This window comes from Nicotiana tomentosiformis, chromosome 11 (assembly GCF_000390325.3).
Source record: "Nicotiana tomentosiformis chromosome 11, ASM39032v3, whole genome shotgun sequence".
Lineage (NCBI taxonomy): Eukaryota > Viridiplantae > Streptophyta > Magnoliopsida > Solanales > Solanaceae > Nicotiana > Nicotiana tomentosiformis.
This window is the reverse complement of record NC_090822.1, coordinates 69,799,890-69,818,829: the sequence shown is the minus strand read 5'-3', so window position 1 is coordinate 69,818,829 and position 18,940 is coordinate 69,799,890. Positions and strand designations below refer to the sequence as shown.

General features: G+C 36.7%; 1 protein-coding gene and 1 non-coding gene across 2 annotated transcripts; both read right to left on the bottom strand.

Moving 5' to 3' along the window:
- Window positions 1-1,059: 1,059 nt before the first annotated feature.
- Window positions 1,060-4,948, bottom strand: LOC104097971 (pentatricopeptide repeat-containing protein At5g09450, mitochondrial). The gene is made up of 3 exons (XM_009604601.4): window positions 4,792-4,948; window positions 4,410-4,683; window positions 1,060-2,307 (listed from the first exon to the last, which is right to left on the bottom strand). Exons 1-3 carry the CDS (start codon window positions 4,824-4,826, stop codon window positions 1,408-1,410), a joined length of 1,209 nt encoding a protein of 402 aa, XP_009602896.1. The 5' UTR covers window positions 4,827-4,948; the 3' UTR covers window positions 1,060-1,407.
- A 7,344-nt stretch (window positions 4,949-12,292) lies between these two features.
- LOC117277162 (small nucleolar RNA R71) lies at window positions 12,293-12,396 on the bottom strand. The gene has a single exon (XR_004507439.1). It is a non-coding gene; the product is annotated as a small nucleolar RNA R71 (small nucleolar RNA).
- Between the last annotated feature and the right edge of the window lie 6,544 nt (window positions 12,397-18,940).

Sequence of the window (18,940 nt, the reverse complement as noted above, 5' to 3'; positions counted from 1 at the left end):
TTTGGGTGAGTAGATTGAAAAGAGTGAATATGTCTTAGAATGTTGTTTGGGATGGTAAGGCTTATACTTATGATTACTGATGGTTCTTTCTTGTTGTGATAAGCCTACTGATCTGGTCATTTTTGGCATAATAAAAGGAAAGGTATTAAAGGTGAAGCTTTAATGAAGTTTGAAAATGGAGATATCTGTTGATGATAATGGATTTGAGTACTGAGAAAAAACACAAAAATAAAAGTATATATACATGCATTCCTTGTGCAGGAGAACTTATGAGTAGGAACGTGGGTAATGTGAGGATATGAGCCTAATTTTGTCACCATTAGCTTTAAAGGGATGAAAAGGAAACAGACGTTTTATGGCTAACCAAAAAAAAAACAAAAGAAGAGATGCTACTAATTAAAAGTACTATAGGAGTTTAACCATTATTTTATTACTGTAGTACTCCTATCATTTTCAAAGAATTTGGGTTTGGACTGTGTAAAGTGCAAAGCACAGCCACCATTTTGAATTAATGAAAGTACACCTGATTCCCCACTTAATTACAATGCAACTTTCAGACCCAATAAACTAACCACCCTCCGGCCATCGGCAACCTCCTACGTCTATTGTTATTATTATTGTTGTTATTTTAGTCAACGACATTATTTTTTTTTTATTTAACCGATGTGTTAAGAGTTGACGAGTGATGCGATGTGTTAAGAGTTGACGAGTGATGCTCCCAAGCGCGCGCACACCCCAAAAAAAAAAAGACCCCTCGGAAGAAAAAGATAATAGAGCAGTGTAAGGCTCTCCTGAAATGAAAGACCCTGTTTTACAATGGCGCGTGGAAGTGGTGTTCAGCAACTATTATTAGATCTAGCAGATCTCTTATTATTATCACAAGGCTACTTTAAATTTCTCAAACTTCTTTAGGCTGCAGTGGAACGAACAAGGGGAAAAGGGACAGAGAACACAGCTAAAGCATCACAGACCTTGTATTGAAGCAAGTCTGAAGCTGCAACATCTTCACATTCTAGTCCTTAACATTATTTTTCAAATGATAGCTATGAGGATGAAGAGTTTCAACAATATGGAATTCATATTAGTATGTTTTGAACCTAGAGCAAACTACACAATCACTTAGTAAGGATGCCCATCAGATCAGTTATTCCAAATAAATACACATAAGTCTGGCTAAATAGACTAAACAAGTCAAGAATAATTGCAGAACTTTTATGAACCAGTCTCGGCTAAAGGCGCAACCCAACAGTAAATCGCCTACAATGAACTGCCAATTTATCTAGAAGCAAAATTAATTAGTATAGAAAAAAGTACAACTCTTTCATCCATGATTATTGTCTCTCTATGCTGCTGCATACAAATGCTTGCAAGCATTCTCAAATTAATATGTTTGATCTCATGGTCATGCTACTGTGATTCATCTATAAGGTCACAGCCTTTCTGAATTAGAAGCAATTGGAAAGCTGCAGCTCTCTCTTCCAACCCAACTTCGCTATAAGCCTTTAGAAATCTATTGCAGCTGGAGCTATCAAAATCTGTCGCAGCAGATTGCTTCCACTGATCAATAATTTCTCCAACTTCCTTCATATGTCCAAGCATGAGATATGATGAGAGTATGCAAACATAATTTCTGCAAGTCATTTTTTGATTAGTCATCCGTAAGGATTTCCAAATTTGATCAAGCTTGTCTTTATTTCCCAATGCACCATAGAGAATAATAAGAAAGTCATATGATATCCACTCTCTTTGTGTGATACCCTTCTCAGATTCAACTACAGAGTTCGATCCTGAGTTTACAAGGTTACCTGAGGTGATATATATTTTAACAAGATTCATATATCTTAACCAATGTTCACCAGAGTCAGAGCCAAGACTTATTTCATCAAGAATCCGTCTCACCTCATCAATGTTTAGAGCTGCAGCACATGAACTTACCCACAGATTATAAGTAAATAGGTCTGGTGCAACCTTTTGAAGTTTCATCTCCTCAACAGAAAGAGGTACTTTCTCTAGCTGTCCAACAGACATGTACAAAGTCATCATCTCATTATAAGTGATAGTGCTCAGAGAAAGATTTGCTTCTTTCATTCTTTCAAACAGGTCCTCAGCTTTGTCAGTTAATCTCAAACTAGCATAGGAGTGGAGGAGAGCAGTATATGTTTCAGTAGTTTTTACAGTGGTAGGAAGTCCTTCAAAATAGCGTTCAGCAGAATCAATTCCAAAAACTTTGGTCATCAAGTCAATGCGGGTGGCATAGTCGGAGTCCAATGCTTCATCCTGATTGTGGTAAACCAGCCATTCTGAGATCTGCAATGCTATAGGATGCAAATCAGTACTTATGCAACAAATACGGACATTTACATTAAATTAGCAGTTCTCATTTAGTGTCTGGATTCTTAATGTGATAAAAGCGAAGTGAGGTCTCAGGTTCCCTTGACAACTGTCAGGCCAGGGAAGAGAACTGCATAACCTAGCAAATACAACTCCAGTTCGTATAAATTCCTTACGTAACAGTCCTCATCCCTAATCCAGGTACACTACAGAACCATTTCTAATTCAATGGCAATGCATCCCTACCTAATCCAATTGGAGCACCAAAGGTTCCCTAAGGATAATATATTTCTTGGAACTGGTGTTGTTTTACAGACACGTCAAAGAGTATAAAGAACTCTAGGCAGAATTTGATTCTCAGGTAGTTTGTGCAGCTACAGATGTGATTACTTCCAGTAGTTATACAATGAATGATTTGCAAGGTGAAACAACTATCTCCTACCTACAAGTTTTCCGAAGCAAAATGGCTAACATGTTCAGATATATTCATGGAATTTAAAATTTCATGTTCTTTTCTTCTTCAAAATATAATTTAAAAAAACTCAATGTTCTCCGTCTTGTGGCCAACTAGAGACTTACCTCAGAAATTTCCTGAAAGTTAACTGAACAAAACTGTATGATGACATAGTGTCAGCATAACTAATCTTCACACAGCAGAGGTTTTTATTCAGGGAGTTTATGGTGGGAAGGGAAAAAAGGGGAAAACCCTCTGAACTAGTTGAAATTTCAGACATCAGAACATAAGCAAAGAGAGTAGAGTTAAGGAAAAAGCTGAGGATATGGCGTGCACATATTTTTTTTTTTTTTAAAAAGCTCTGAACTAGATTTACAGTTCTTTAGTTAACCAATTTTGGCTCTATTTTCAACCTGTTCCTAATATTGGAAGTGAAATAGCAGATAAAGTATAAAGCAAACTCACTGATCCATCACTGTCATCCACTGGCTTATAGATGAATCTCACTTTTTAAACTAAAAACGGCAAAGTTGTATCAGTTCTCGACCAAAGCAGTTGTTCCCATTGCTTCGATGAATCTATCGCAATCAATCGCTAACTAGCCTTCACTACCAAACTAGTGGGAGGGCTTTATGATCCTCTCTGAACTTTCCTCTCTATATCCATTTCATTCCAATGCAAAAAAGAAAAAAGAAAAATAATTTATCTCGGCAAACACCGGAACTGTATAAGTGCAACAACAACAATTAAGTCTCAATCCCAACCAATTGGTATAGCCTATATGGATCATTTGCTTTCATTGCGTCCTGCTCCTAGTTTTGTCTGCATTGCTTTCGAGAGAATGTGTAGATCTTTTGAGGCAACTCTCTTCATTTTTTGTGATACCAGTGGAGTTATGCTAGATTGCACGCACCTCGACTATTCAATTGGGTACACATATCCTTTCACTAGTACAGGTACTTGGTAACTTCGCCTATTAAAACTTAGACAGATTGAAAGTAATCAGCTAACCTTTTTCCCTTTACTGGTATTGTGATGCTGGTCTCCCATGATCTTCATTCCAATTTCATTGACAGGTAAGCTACCCTAAGATGCTTCCATTCATAAAGTATTATTTTAGGTCTACTTTGTTCCCTGCCTCTAATCATGAGTGTTGCATTTACATCAGTGCATAAGAGATCTACATAGTGCTCTCGGTGCGCTCTTCCGTTTCACTCACTATATTTTAATTCTATGTGTTCCATCTTCATCTGCTTGAAATAGAGTGGAATGAGCATCGAGGATTAATATAGTCGACCCTAACAAGATTGGGATCGAGAAGTACATAGTTGAATAATTGATTATTTTACCTCTTCATCTATCATGCTATTCTCCTTGGAAGACTGAACTTAAATACCCCAAATGTCTTCTTTGGCACCACAATTCCTTAATCTTACATCCCCTCAAACTTTGGTTGGATTTATTGCTAAAAGCATTTAATCAAATTATGTTAATCTCATTTATGAAATCTTTGGATGAAATAGTCTAATTACTGGTAATTTCCTTTTATTTTTACCTGGAAGTAAAAGATACAAAAGGGGGAAAGACAAAAATCTAGAGAAGATTGAAAAGAAGAAAAAGAAACCTCGAGGGCGTGCTTGAATCTGCGTGAGTTGCGGAGTTGTTTGGAGATGTGACGGAGGTCAGAGATGGAGACTTGTCGGCCGTCAGTGACCCATTTCTGAAGGACGTTGGTGGCGCTTCTTTTGGGTAATCTAAGACTGAATATTCTGCTCTTTAAATCATCTCCCGTTTCACCATTTTCTTCCTCCGCACAGTTAGAGGAGGGGTCTTCATAGACAACTTCAGTTGTTGAACTAAAAGATCTGAATAGACTCCTTTCTCTGCCACCAGCTTTTCTGAATTTTCCAACAGAAAAATAGCTACTTAATCAGGTAAGTTTAAGAAAAACATAAAACAATATAAGTGCAGAAATATGGAGAGAAAAAGAGGGTGGAGGTGAATACCTTGTGAGAGTGGCGAAAATGGAGCGACCAGCCATGGAAACTACGCTTCTTCGAGCCCTCGGGAATCAGCGAGCACTAACTATAGCTGAAGGAATGGAGAAAATGACAAATATTGCCCATATGTTTTGCGGTAGGTTTAAAAGAGTACATGTGATATACAGAGTTAATATGTCAAACCCGCCTAAACTATAATATTTGTCGATTTTCTACTTAAAACTAACGACTGTCCCAAAAAACCCTGAACTATATTCCCTTAATAATAAAACACTCCGTCACTTATATGGTATATTGTATAAAATAAGTAGCCTAAGAGCGCGTCATTAAAATAGACCCACCTGACATGAACTAACGGCTAATTAGCCCCTCTTTTAAAAAAACTTATATTTTCTCCTCTTTTTCTTTATATTACACATTTCTTCTCCATTATTTCACCTTTCTTCTTCATTTCTTTACCTTTCTTTTCCATTTCTTCATCTTAATCCATTTGAAATTCTCCCTCTCTTGATTGAGTTTATTTTTTATCTTTCTCATTTTATCCATCCTTCATTGTTACCTAAATCTATTAGAAAGAAGAACACTCTTTCAAGTAAAAAGACACACTTCTATTTCTGGAACTAAAAAGGATTGCAGAAACTAAAAAGGGTCATATGATAACTTACAAGAAACCTTATTTGTGTTATTTAAGCAAGAAATTCCACTAAATAGTTTACATTAAAAGGAATACAAGAGAAAGGGAGTAACATTTTTGCTTCATTTGCTCTCATTTACACAGAAAATGGTTCCAAAGTGAAATTTTGGAACACCAAATGCAACAACTCCCAACCAAAGTAACCATTTTTCCGGTTCGTGACCAAATAGCAAAACCTCTGCCCTAAATAAATTAAGCAATTTTCAATTTTCTGTGTTCTATTGCTTCTTTCAACACAAACCCAAAAAAAATAAAACAGAAAAAATAAAATTTTTAGATTTTAAAAAAAATCGAAGAATTGATTGAACTGAAAATGAAGCAAATTTAAAGGAAAAGCAACCATATTTATAGTTCTTGATCAAACAACAAAACATCTATCTTATAAAAGTTAGGAACTTTTTCAATTATCTGACATATGTTGCTTCATTTCAAGAATAGGACCTGTATTAAAGCTATCTTCTTTAATAATCTTCAGAATCTTCAAACAATCTTCAGAACTAAATGAATATTCAGTACCCTAAACCCTAATTATTTACACTGATTCACCAGCAAAACCCTATATTTACTCCCGATTCGAAATAGCAGCAATAATAAGAAGAGAAATCGATGGTAGCAACAATAAGATTAAGGTAATTAAGAAGAGAAATCGAAGGTGTCCCTCATCTCCGATGAGAGAAGTTTTCAAATGAGAGCAAAGAGACCATTTTTACTGAGAAGAAATGATCGACTAGTAAGTTAAAATCTCCTTTTTAATTTTTACCATATAATTAAATTAACGTATGCTAATTAAGTCCATTTTAAGATTAAGGTAATTAATTATCTACGTGGCATACCACATGGAAGGTTTTAAAATTTATTTAGAGTGTGTATCATACGCACTAGTAAGATTAAGACATGGGGGTTTATTATGAAGAGATATAGTTCAGGGGGTTTTGGGGATAGTCAATAGTTTAGGTATGGAACTGACAAAGATCGTATAGTTTAGACGGGTTTGAGGGTATTAACTCTGATATATATCCTTCTGAGCAATTTTAGTTCTTTTAAGTTAGCCAAAATTGACATGTATGCTTATCTTAATTTATCACTTAATTGTGGTCAATTAGCAGGATTTGATGTAGGATAAAATAGGTAAACAACCACTTTTTTGTCTGCTAATTAGGATTTAGCCATAGTTTCAGAAGCAATTAGAATTTAGCCATTTCATATTAAACTTGATTAAAAATATTTTTCTTCTTTTCCTCTGTCTGCGTTGCTAGAGATTTCACGACATGAATGGAGTAGAAAGCCTATTCAATGAGCTATGGCCAGGACTCTAATAAAGTATAAAGAAATATTTCATATGTATCGCTAAAAGAAAAATAAACCCTAAATGAAATAGCAGAAGAATAAGAAAAAATATTATATTGCGGCGTGCAAACCATTCTCAATATCATTTCATTAATATTAACAACTCAAGACAATGGGTTCCAAAATCACAACCAAAAAGGAAACTAAAGCGTATAATCACTAAGGTAATACGAGTACAAATACAAAATGTCCAACAACTCAAGTTCATATAATATCCTCACATCGTAAGCCAGCACGAACCTCGACAAATATATAACGCAAGAATAGGCAAGGGCTTACACAATCGAATATAACATAATAAAGTGCAATAAGTAACATGTAAAGGCAATACAGGCTTGAAATAGTAAAGACATTCATCTAACACAGGTGAGAGCATATAGCAGGTAAAAACAGATAATACTCAAGGAAGGAATAAATAGAAACATATAACAATTAATGAAAGGTAACAAGTAAATGCCTAAATAACAAGTAAGAAGATATAACAATTAAAATATGTAACAAGATATAACATGGAATAAATGATAACATGATGGTAAATGGCACACCCCGCATGCTTGAATCTATGACAGCGCATATAAACTCGTCACCTTACATATACATCATCTTCACACATAAGTCAAGTAGCAAATAGACCAAACAAGTCATATTTCCCTCAAGTTAAAGTTAACCACGATACTTACCTCTTTTCGAAATCAAATCAACAATCAACCATGACTTTTCCTTTGGAACAAACCTCCAAACTAACCGAATCTAGCCAATTATAATTCAAACAATCTAAGCTTTATAAACTACCCACAAATGAAAAGGGTTCAATATTAACTAAATTAAAAAAGTCAACAAAAGTCAACCCCGGACCCATGAGGTTGAAATTCGAGATTCAGACCAAATTTCAATTACTCATTCACTCCCGAGCTTAGTTATGTGATTTATTTTGAAATCCGACCTCAATTCGAGGTCTAAATCATAATTTTATAAAATTCCTAAATTATACCCAAAACCTCTAATTTCTACCTTAAAACTTATAGATTTGATGAAGAAATTCATGGACAAGTAATTGAAATTGATTGAAAACTAGTTAAAGTTTCTTACTAATGGTTGGCTATAATCCTGTATTTTAGTCGCTTATTGCACTTTAATTCACTGCACTTCACTTGTTTTGAGCTTTAATTGGCAGTGTTTTGCACTTATTATGTATTTTATGCCTTGTAGGAGTAATTCTGAGTGATGTAGATGTTGTGGAGCTAATTTGAGCTATTTGGAGCTTTGAAATCTGAGTAAAATCCCAAGAGATTAAGTCGGGATCGTGTTCGGGGGTCGAGGACCAAGCCTGGACGTCAAAACGTAAGATTTGAGCCGTACTCAGCGAAATTTGCACTAGTGTGACGCAGTGTGCGAGGCATAGTGTGACGCAGCAGTGTATTTTGGAAGCCTGATGAATTGTTGAGCTCTCTAGATTTCCCCACTAATGCCCCGCATGGCGCTTCACCCCATGCGGCGCGCCTGTGCAATATTTACAAAACCAATGTCCTATTTCGGCTAGGAGAAGGTGGTTTCGTCTAGGCCCGATCCTACTTGGTATAAATACATGAAAAACATATTTTCTGGACTTTTGACACATATATAACCTAAGAAGGCTAAGGAGGAGTTGGAAGAACACGAGCACATGGATTTCATCATTCCTTCCCCACTCAAGACACGAGTTTGGATTGAATTTATGTTTTCCTATACTTTAACTTTATTTGTGATGAATTGCTCCATATCTATAGAGTAGTTCTCTTTAGGATTTGATGGATTTGGTGTATTGATGATTGTTTGTGGATTATAACTCTAGCTTTATGTATTGAAGCGTTTTTGGATGATTTAGTTGTTGCATTTATAGTCACTTGTTCATGTAATCGAGAGAGGCATAACTTGTGATATCTTTACATTATATTATTGGTTGAGTTCGTTAATTCTTCTTAGTAATCGAAAGAGGCTAGTTGAATCATTGATTAAACCTAGTTAGGAGGATAATCGAGAGAGGTTCTCCTAAAGACCAATCCACTATGCATTCTTGCATATCTTTACGTGCTTAAGTAGGTTCATCTTGTGAAGTTAAGACTTAATCGAGAGAGGAGTTTTGTCATGACCCAAAACTAGCCTGTCGTGATGGCGCCTAACATGGTACTACGCAAGCCGACACCTCAAAAACATTTCCAACACTTTTAAGTAAACAATGAAATAACACAGGTTTAAAGCATCAAAACTCTCAAAAACTAGATAGCGGAAATTCCCAACATCGGGGTGTCACTGAGTACATGAGCGTCTATACAACACAAGTCTAGAAACACTGTCTATGAAAGGCTAAAACTAAATACATAAAGCTCAAAGATAGGGAAGGAGAGACAAGGTCTGCGAACGCCAGGTAGCTACCTTGGAATCTCCAAACGATCAAGTTGTGCAAAGAAATCAACATCCACTGTGACCAGTAACACCTGGATCTGCACACGAAGTGTCAAGTGTAGCGCGAGTACAACCAACTTAGTAAGTAACAAAACTAAATATTGGACTGAAAGTAGTGACGAGCTTCACGGATATAGTTAAATTATAGAAATTACAACATAGAAAGATAGGCATGCTTTCAAATTCGACAATTAAGGCCAAACAGTTAATTCATGTCAAGTTCAATTGAAACATGATATATTATCTCTCAGAAATTACATGATAATGATATATGCCAGCTGAAGTACAACAGTAATGAAATCAAGTGCAAAATCTCAGAGCAGCAGTCACTCAGTCCTCCCATGCACTCCAACCTCACAGTCGCTCATTCCTTACAGTCTCTCATTCCTCTCAATCGCTCAGCTCTCGTACTCGGCACTCGTACTCAGTAGGTACCTGCTCTCACTGGGGGTGTGTACAGACCATGGAGGGGCTCTTTTAGCCCAAGTGCTATAATGAGCCAATCCTGACATAAATCAATAGAACATGTTGTGGCGTGCAGCCCGATCCCATAAATATCCTCATAATCAAGACCTCGACCTCACTCAGTCATCAACCTCTCCAGTCTCTCGGGCTCTCAGTAATCATGATAATCAGTCCAAACAATAATGATATAATGTATTAATAATGAACAACAGAGATTGAGATGTAATATGCAAGTAAAATTGTGACTGAGTACAAAACAACAATTTAGCAGATAATTCAACATATACACGACCTCTGTAGGTCCCTACAGTGCCAACACATAATCTAAACATGATTTCCAACATGATTTGCAGTTTAGTTTCTATAACACTTGGAGAATATACAGATAACAACAGATTATTCAACTACACAGTTCCTAGGAATTTACCAAGTCACAATTCCTACGGTGCATGCCCACAAGCCCGTCACCTAGCATGTGCGTCACTTCAAAACCAATCACATGACACATAATACGGGGTTTCATACCCTCATAATCAAATTTAGAACTGTTACTTACCTCAAGTCGTGCAATTCCCTACTCCAACACACCCTTGCCTCGCGAACCGGCCTCCAAATGCCTCGAATGTAGCCACAAACAGTTTGATACAACCAACACGGGCTAAAGGAATAAATTCCATAAGAAAATACTAAGTTATTAATTAAAAAATAAAAGTCGATTCAAAATCCGACCCTCGGGCCCATCCGAAATCAACTCGAGGCCCCCAAGACCTCAACCAAACATACCAAAAAGTCCTAAAACACGATACGAACTTAGTCAAGACCTCAAATCACCTCAAACAACATCAAAAAACATGAATCACACCCCAATTCAAGCCTATTGAAACTAAGAAAATTCCAACTTCTACAAACGACGTTGAAACCTATCAAATCTCGTCCGATTGACCCCAAATTTTGCACACAAGTCACAAATGACACTACGGACCTACTCCAACTCCCGGAACTCCAATCCAAGCCCGGTAACCACAAAGTCCATTCTCGGTCAAACTTCTAAATTTCAAAATTTTGCCATTTCAAGCCTAATCCAACTACGGGCCTCCAAATCACAATTCGGACACGCTCCTAAGTGAAAAATCACCCAACGGAGCTAACGGAACCACCAAAACTCCATTCCGGAGTCGTTTACACATAAGTCAACATTCGATCAACCTTTTTAACTTAAGCTTCCAACCTTAAGACTAAGTGTCTCAATTCATTCCGAAATTTCTCTGGACCCGAACCGACTACCCCGACAAGTCCCATAAAACAGTAAAGCATAAAATGAGAATTAAATGGGGGAACGGGGCTACAACTCTCGAAATAACCGGCCGGGTCGTTACAAGTTTTTGCTGAACATTTGAACTAATAATTGAGTGAATTCGAGAGACTCAGTTAAACATTAGAAGTGAATTACCTAGAGTTAGATCCCAAATAATTATCTTGCACCTATCCTATCAACCCCTATTTTCTCCCATTGATAACTTTCTTGCTTACCTTTGTTGCGATTGTTATTAGTCAATAGCTTTAGATTCTTGATTAATTGTAGTTAGAAATCATAAAAATCTCAATTGTTAATCATCTTGGATAGCAAAAAAGCTAGAAATTATGAGAATATTGTTTAAATCCAATCCTTGTGGATACGATATTATATTATACTATATTTGATTAGCGAGCATAATTTAAGTGTGTGTTTTGAGCTCGTCAAATTTTAGCGTCATTGCCGGGGATTGGCAATCAATAGTGTTTGAAATAGTTTATAGTACTAATTCAGGAATTTTTTTTCTTTTTATTTTATTTTGTTTGTTCCTTTTTACGTTTGGTGTTGGTGACTGTGCGCAGGTTACAGGTTTAGATTGGTGCATGACTAGTGCTTCTACGAAAAAAGTGATACCATACGATCCAGAGATAGAAAAACAACTGTGACAGCAGAGGAAGGAAAGAAATCTCATTGAGACGTTAGGAAACGTTGGGAAATCCTCAACCAAATAACTTATGGCTGGAAACGATGATGATAATGTGGATTTGGATGCAAGAGAGGCAGCCCAACAACGAGAAAAAGCTGCAGGGGATGCTGAGGAAGCAGCTATTAGAGATGCACAGAATATCTGTGAAGAAGAGAGGGGGCTCAAACTTAATCAACATCAACAATTGCCTGGGAGACCACTCAGAGATTATGCTAGATTGGTCTACAATCAAGGATTATCCAGTGTTAGACCACCTCCAATTGCAACAAACAATTTTGAGTTGAAGCAAGGGTTGCTTCAAACCCTTCAAAATTATTGTGTCTTCAGAGAGAAGCCAAACAAAAATCCAAATACTCATATAATGGAATTCGAGGAGATTATGAACACCTTTCAATACAATGGGATGTTATAAGATACAGTGTACTTAAAGGCATTCCCCTTTTCACTTAAAGATGATACTAAAGAGTGCCTTCGAAGCTTGCCCAGTGGATCAATCAGAACTTGGGAGGAGATGATTAGAAAATTCCTTGATAAATATTTCTCCTCGGCTAAGACGGGCAAGATTAGAAGAGAAATCCATAACTTCTGCCATAAAGAGTCTAAAACTATTTTTGAAGCATGGGAGAGGTTTAAGGAGATAGTTACAAAGTGTCAACATAGCCGAATTGAACTCTAGATTCAACTTTGAGACTTTTGGGAAAGATTGACACCGGCATCACGTAGAACATTGAGCAATGCAGTTGGATGACCTTTGATGAAGAAGACTCTAGAGGGGATAGTTATAATTTCATGATGAGTTATCTGAAGATACAAATCAGTGGCCCTCTGAGAGTGCTGAAAGAAGAAGATCAACTGGTGTTCACCAAGTTGATGCTAACATATCTGTGCAGGTACAACTTGATGTTATGGCTAAGGAAATAAGGAAGCTGACCTTAGCCTCAATACAAAATGAGCCTCACGCAGCTTGTGACATATGTGGAAGAGGATACCATACTCATGAGTGTCAAGCCTCAACTGAGAAAGTGAATGTTGTGGGAAACTACAATTATAATGCAATAGGTCAGAGGCACCCCCGGCTTTTCATGGAGTTCACCTGGAGGTACAGCGAATGCTTGGAAATAAAATAACTCTAGACCCCAAGGATAAGGATCTCCAGCATACCAAAATCAGCAGAGGCAGCAATATTAGCCACAATAGCCCATTCAGCCTGGTCTAGAGGATCTAATGAAGTCCTTCATTATCAAGACTGATGAGAGGCTGGACGCCCATGGAGAAGCTATCAAAGAATTGGGCACTGGTTTTCGAAACTTAGAGAGACAAGTGGGACAGATTGCAACAATATTATCTGAGATGGATACAGGAACGCTCCCGGATGATAGTGCGAGAAATCCTAAAAAAACAGTGAATACAGTAACTCTGAGAAGTGGGCAAGTGTTGAAAGATCCCGCCTCGATCCAAAATGATGTGAAACTTGAAAAAGAAAGTGGGGAGCAGCTGAAGAGTGATGTTGATAAAAAGAAGAAAGGCATAATGAATGCGGAGAAAAAGAAAAAGGAAGAAAAATTGAGAAGTGAGGAACATGATTAGAGCAAGCATATGACTGCTCTACCTTTCCCCCAAAAGCTATATAGAGAAAAGGTGGACAAACAGTTTGGGATATTTCTAGATATGCTGAAACAGGTTCATGTAAACTTACCATTCACAGAAGTGCTCTCACAAATGCCTGATTATGCCAAATTCTTGAAGGAGATCCTTACAAATAAGAGGAAAATTGAGGAGACCTCAGTGGTCAAGCTCACAGAGCATTGCATCGCGATATTGCAAAACAAACTTTCACAAAAGTGTGGAGATCCAGAAAGTTTTACTATACCTTGCTCATTAGGAATTATCAATTTTGATAAATCTTTATGTGATTCGGGTGCCTCAATTAACTTAATGCCTCTATCTATTTACAGGAAACTGGAGAAGGAGATTGGAGAGATAAGGTCAATACCAATATCTTTGCAGCTAGCAGACCAAACGACTTTAATACCCGAGGGGATAGGGGAAGATGTGTTAGTTCGGGTGGACAAGTTCGTATTTGTTGTGGATTTTATAGTGGTGAATATGGAAGAAAATAAGGAGGTCCCCCTCATCCTAGGAAGACCATTCTTATCGACGGATAGAACAATATTGGATATACACGAAAGAAAACTCATGCTTAGAGTGGGTGAGGAGACTGTGACTTTCAATATGGATGTAGAAAAAGGGGCACAAAAGGAAAAACCAGTTGCAAGTGTTGAGTGGAAAGTGAAGGGCTCGAAAGAGAATGTTGCAGTGAGCGAGAAAGATAAGTATGGGGTGTACCCAAGAAAGGCCGAGAAGAAGCTATTCGCATGGATGTGGGCATTAATTCGGGCGTGAGGAATGGAGCATGACTTCGATTCAACCCCCGACTAGATATTCAGGGAAGTTTCCTTTACCTTTTGCTTTTTAATTGTGTGGCATATGGATATTCCACGACTTAAAGTGTGGGGTGAGGGATATGTTGTATGTATGTATGTATGTATATTAGTTTTAGTTTTTTTTGTTTTGTTAGTTTTAGTAGATAGAAAATGTTTTTTTGGAAAAACATTAAAATTTTAAAATTTTAGATTTTTTCCGACAATGGATATCATTCGACAGGTTTCTTGAGGGATTAAAGTCGAAAGAAAAAGACAAAAAGATTTTCTTTTGTAGGTAGTATAATAATTCCATCTTGGTTTTTTTTGTATTGCGGTTCTTTTTCAAGGGTTTTTGTTGAACCGGGTGTAGTTAGTTTTTATTTTTGTTAGAAATAGAAAACCTTGTGCTATCATTTGGATTGAAGGCAATATTTTTTAACTTTATTATACCTTGAGAATAGTAAGTTCTTAGTTGTGACGCTTAGGCTCAGTTTTTGACTCTTGTATAAGTACTTTAAAGTGTATGATCTTAACTTTGTTTAATTATTTTGACTAGAGTGTCTTGATGAATCCGATCCTGAGTGAGTTATGTGCTATGTACGTGTGAGGTTTTGTGTTATTTTGTGCATTGCATTTGATGTCTAGAACTTGCCCCGTGTATTTGCAAAGTGAAATAGTAGTTTTATTCAGTCTTGGAAGTGATATAGGCGTTTCTTTGTTGAACCAATGATATGTTTACCCACCTAATTGTATATACCTTAGTTAACCCCGTTGAGCCTGTAATCATGTTTCTTTGGCAACCACATTACAAGCCTTATCCATTTGTTTGAATTGACCATTTATTTGAACCTTGTACCTCTCGTGAGCACTTGAAGTTGCTATGAATTTTATAAAAGTTGAAGTGCGGGTGGATAGGTTTGTCTTTTGAATGGAACTATTGAAATAAGGATAAAGGTAAACTGTTTTGAAAAAGTAAGAGTCACTTGAATTAAATAAGAAAAGAAAAAGAAAAAATAGTTGTTTTGTTGTGAAAAATATTCCTTGATAGTGGTAATCTTGATGTATTTGTGCTTAAAGAATTAGGGAGTTAATGTATATTGATGTGAAGGTGGAGTTATGGTTTGACATAAGTGTGGGGTTTTGAAAGGTAAATTGTATGTATCAAAGTGCTTAGGGAGGTGTAGTCACTCTTATATCGAAATATATCCTACCCATCCTGCAGCCTACATTTCAACCAATTAAAGTCCTACTTGATCCTTGACTGAATGAGCTCGATTAGTTGAGTATTACACAACGAGCAAGCCTATGGTACGTCTTTTGTGGCATATGAATGTTGTTTTTGAGAGTGAGTGAATTCTTTCTATCTTGAGTTCTTGATTGCTCTTAATTTTTATGGTGTGTGGAACTACTCTCTATTGTTGTGTGAGAGCACTTAATTCATGAAGGAAAGGTAATGCTATTGACCTCTATGTTAGAGTAAGTGAGCGAGTTGTGAAAAGTCTGTGGTACTTGTGAGTCAAATCTTGAGGCTAGAATGTTACGGTATTATACTTAATCTGTTTTAAATATTCTTGGTGTGATGAGTTATGAGAGTTGTTGAAAAAGGTCATGTTCTATGTGAAGTGTAGTTTGATCGCTCGAGGACGAGCAATGGTTTAAGTATGGGGTATTGATGGTGGGCTATAATCCCATATTTTAGTCGCTTATTGCACTATAATTCACTGCACTTCACTTGTTTTGAACTTTAATTGGTAGTGTTTTGCACTTATTGTGTGTTTTATGCCTTGTAGGAGTGATGTCGAGTGATGTAGATATTGTGGAGCTATTTGGAGCTTTGATGTCTGAGTAAAGGCCCAAGAGATTAAGTCGGGATCGTATTCGGTGGTCGAGGACCAAGTCTAGATGTCAAAACCCAAGATTTGAGTTGTACTCTATGAAATTTTCACTAGTGTGACATAGTGTGCGAGTCATAGTGCAATGCAGCAGTGTATTTTTGTAGGCTGATGAATTGTTGAGCTCTCTAGATTTCCCCACTAATGCCCTGCATGGCGCTTCACCCCATGCGTCGCGCCTGTGCAATATTTACAAAACCAATGTCCTATTTCGGCTAGGAGAAGGTGGTTTCGTCTAGGCCCGATCCTACTTGGTATAAATACATGAAAAACATATTTTCTGGACTTTTGACACATATATAACCTAAGAAGGCTAAGGAGGAGTTGGAAGAACACGAGCACATGGATTTCATCATTCCTTCCCCACTCAAGACACGAGTTTGGATTGAATTTATGTTTTCCTATACTTTAACTTTATTTGTGATGAATTGCTCCATATCTATGGAGTAGTTCTCTTTAGGATTTGATGGATTTGGTGTATTGATGATTGTTTGTGGATTATAACTCTAGCTTTATGTATTGAAGCATTTTTGGATGATTTAGTTGTTGCATCTATAGTCATTTGTTCATGTAATCGAGAGAGGCATAACTTGTGATATCTTTACATTATATTGTTGGTTGAGTTCATTAATTCTTCTTAGTAATCGAAAAAGGCTAGTTGAATCATTGATTAAACCTAGTTAGGAGGATAATCGAGAGAGGTTCTCCTAAAGACCAATCCACTACACATTCTTACATATCTTCACGTGCTTAAATTGGTTCATCTTGTGAAGTTAAGACTTAATCGAAAGAGGAGTTTTTGCTGAACGTTTGAACTAATAATTGAGTGAATTCGAGAGACTCACTTAAATATTAGAAGTGAATTACCTAGAGTTAGATCCCAAATAATTATCTTGCACCTATCCTATCAACCCCTATTTTCTCCCATTGATAACTTCCTTGCTTACCTTTGTTGCGATTGTCATTAGTCAATAGCTTTAGATTCTTGGTTAATTGTAGTTAAAAATTATAGAAATCTCAATTGTTGATCATCTTGGATATGAACAGAGCTAGAAACTATGAGAATATTGTTTAAATCCAATCTCTGTGAATACGATATTATACTATACTATATTTGATTTGCGAGCAAAATTTAGGTGTGTATTTCGAGCTTGTCACTTACCAATGAATTTGGGAAGAAAATCCTCTTCAAAAATTATCTCTAGAGAGTTTAGGGTTGAAAAATGGTGTAAAATTAGCAGTCTCGAAATTTTTCACTTTTACCCAGCTGCAGATGTCGCAAAAGTGATTCACTGTTCGTAAATGTGAACAGTGTCCGAGCATTACAATTATCGCAAATGAGAAATGCCGATAAGGCTTCGCAAATGCGAAGCCACTTACGTCCTACCAGTGTCGCAAATGCGACACAACGGTCGCAAATGCGATCCCTGCCCAGTTCGCAAAACCGACCTGACTTTGCAAAAGCAAAGTTCTACCCCCCCCCCAGTCCCCTTCACAAATGTGAGCAATCATTCGCAAAAGCGAGGCTCGCATTTGCGAGCAGTACCTCGCATTTGCGATATCTGCAAGCATTTGACACTAGCTATTCCAAGAGCAGTCCCTAACAATTCGCAACCTATCCAAAACTCACCCGAACCCCTCGGGCTCTAATCCAAACGTACACACAAGTGTAACAATATCATACAAACTCGCTTGCTAACTCAATTCATCAAAATAACATTAATTATCAAGAATCGATCATCAAAATTCAAAATTTTAAATTTGAAACTCATCACATAATGCGCTGAAACATGCTCGAGTCATCCGAGACCCCAACCAAACACGCGTATAATTCTAAAAATATCATACAAACCTATCGAAATCATCAAAATACTGATCCAAGGTTGTTTACCAAAAACGTTGACCATGGTCAACCGAAGCCTCATTTTAAGTCAAAAATTATAATTTCTTTAAAATTTCACATAATAGCTTTCTGAAAAATGACATAGACCACGCACGAAAGTCATAGACTATCAAATAAATCTATGAAAGGTCTCTAAATATAGAAAAAGGTGCTAGTACTTAAAATAACTTATCAGATCGTCACATTTGCCTTACTCTTAGTTCTCGCAAAGTCGCTGCTCATAAGAAGGATTTCTCTTATTTGTGCATAGGTGCACAACCTCTACACAAATAAACTCATACTATATATATATATATATATATATATATATATAGATAGATAGTAGACGGCTAGGAGTAGAAGAGTGATCATCAAGTTACACCAAATCTCGTAACTCTAGCTAATAAAGAAAGTAAACAAAAAAATTCTTTGATCCTCCAAGAAAGTAGAATTTACTTCCATAATTACCTCCTTAATATTGTTCCAAAGCCAACCCATAAAGATCTGTTAAGATTTTCAAACATAATCGTGTGATGGCCAGGTCAACATAGTATAAATAGGCGATTGTCATGCGCAAAAGGGAATCACATTCTCACTAGGACTCTGAGCTATACAAGAACCACCAGTAGGACCAAGGTTTGAGATTTAGCACGTGACATGTATGTTGATCATCAAAATTAAATTTCCATCAAATTTTCTCTTTTTAATAATGACAAATAGATGAATATGAAACTCCTTCATCAATTAATTTTTATTCACTTTTGTGCATCTCACCTCCCACTTTTGGCATCATCGAAAAGATAAAATAAGGTTAACAAATAGTTTTTTTGGAGAATAGTTTTCTTATGGCCACTTAGCTACACAACCGACAAATAAGAGAAAGACATTAAGCACAGTCAATCTAAGAATACTAGCCATCAAGAAGTAGAATAACAATACAAAATACGAATCACCAGGCAAAGTCATTTAAGACATTTTAGGCAGCACCAACAATCCAAACTTACCAAAGA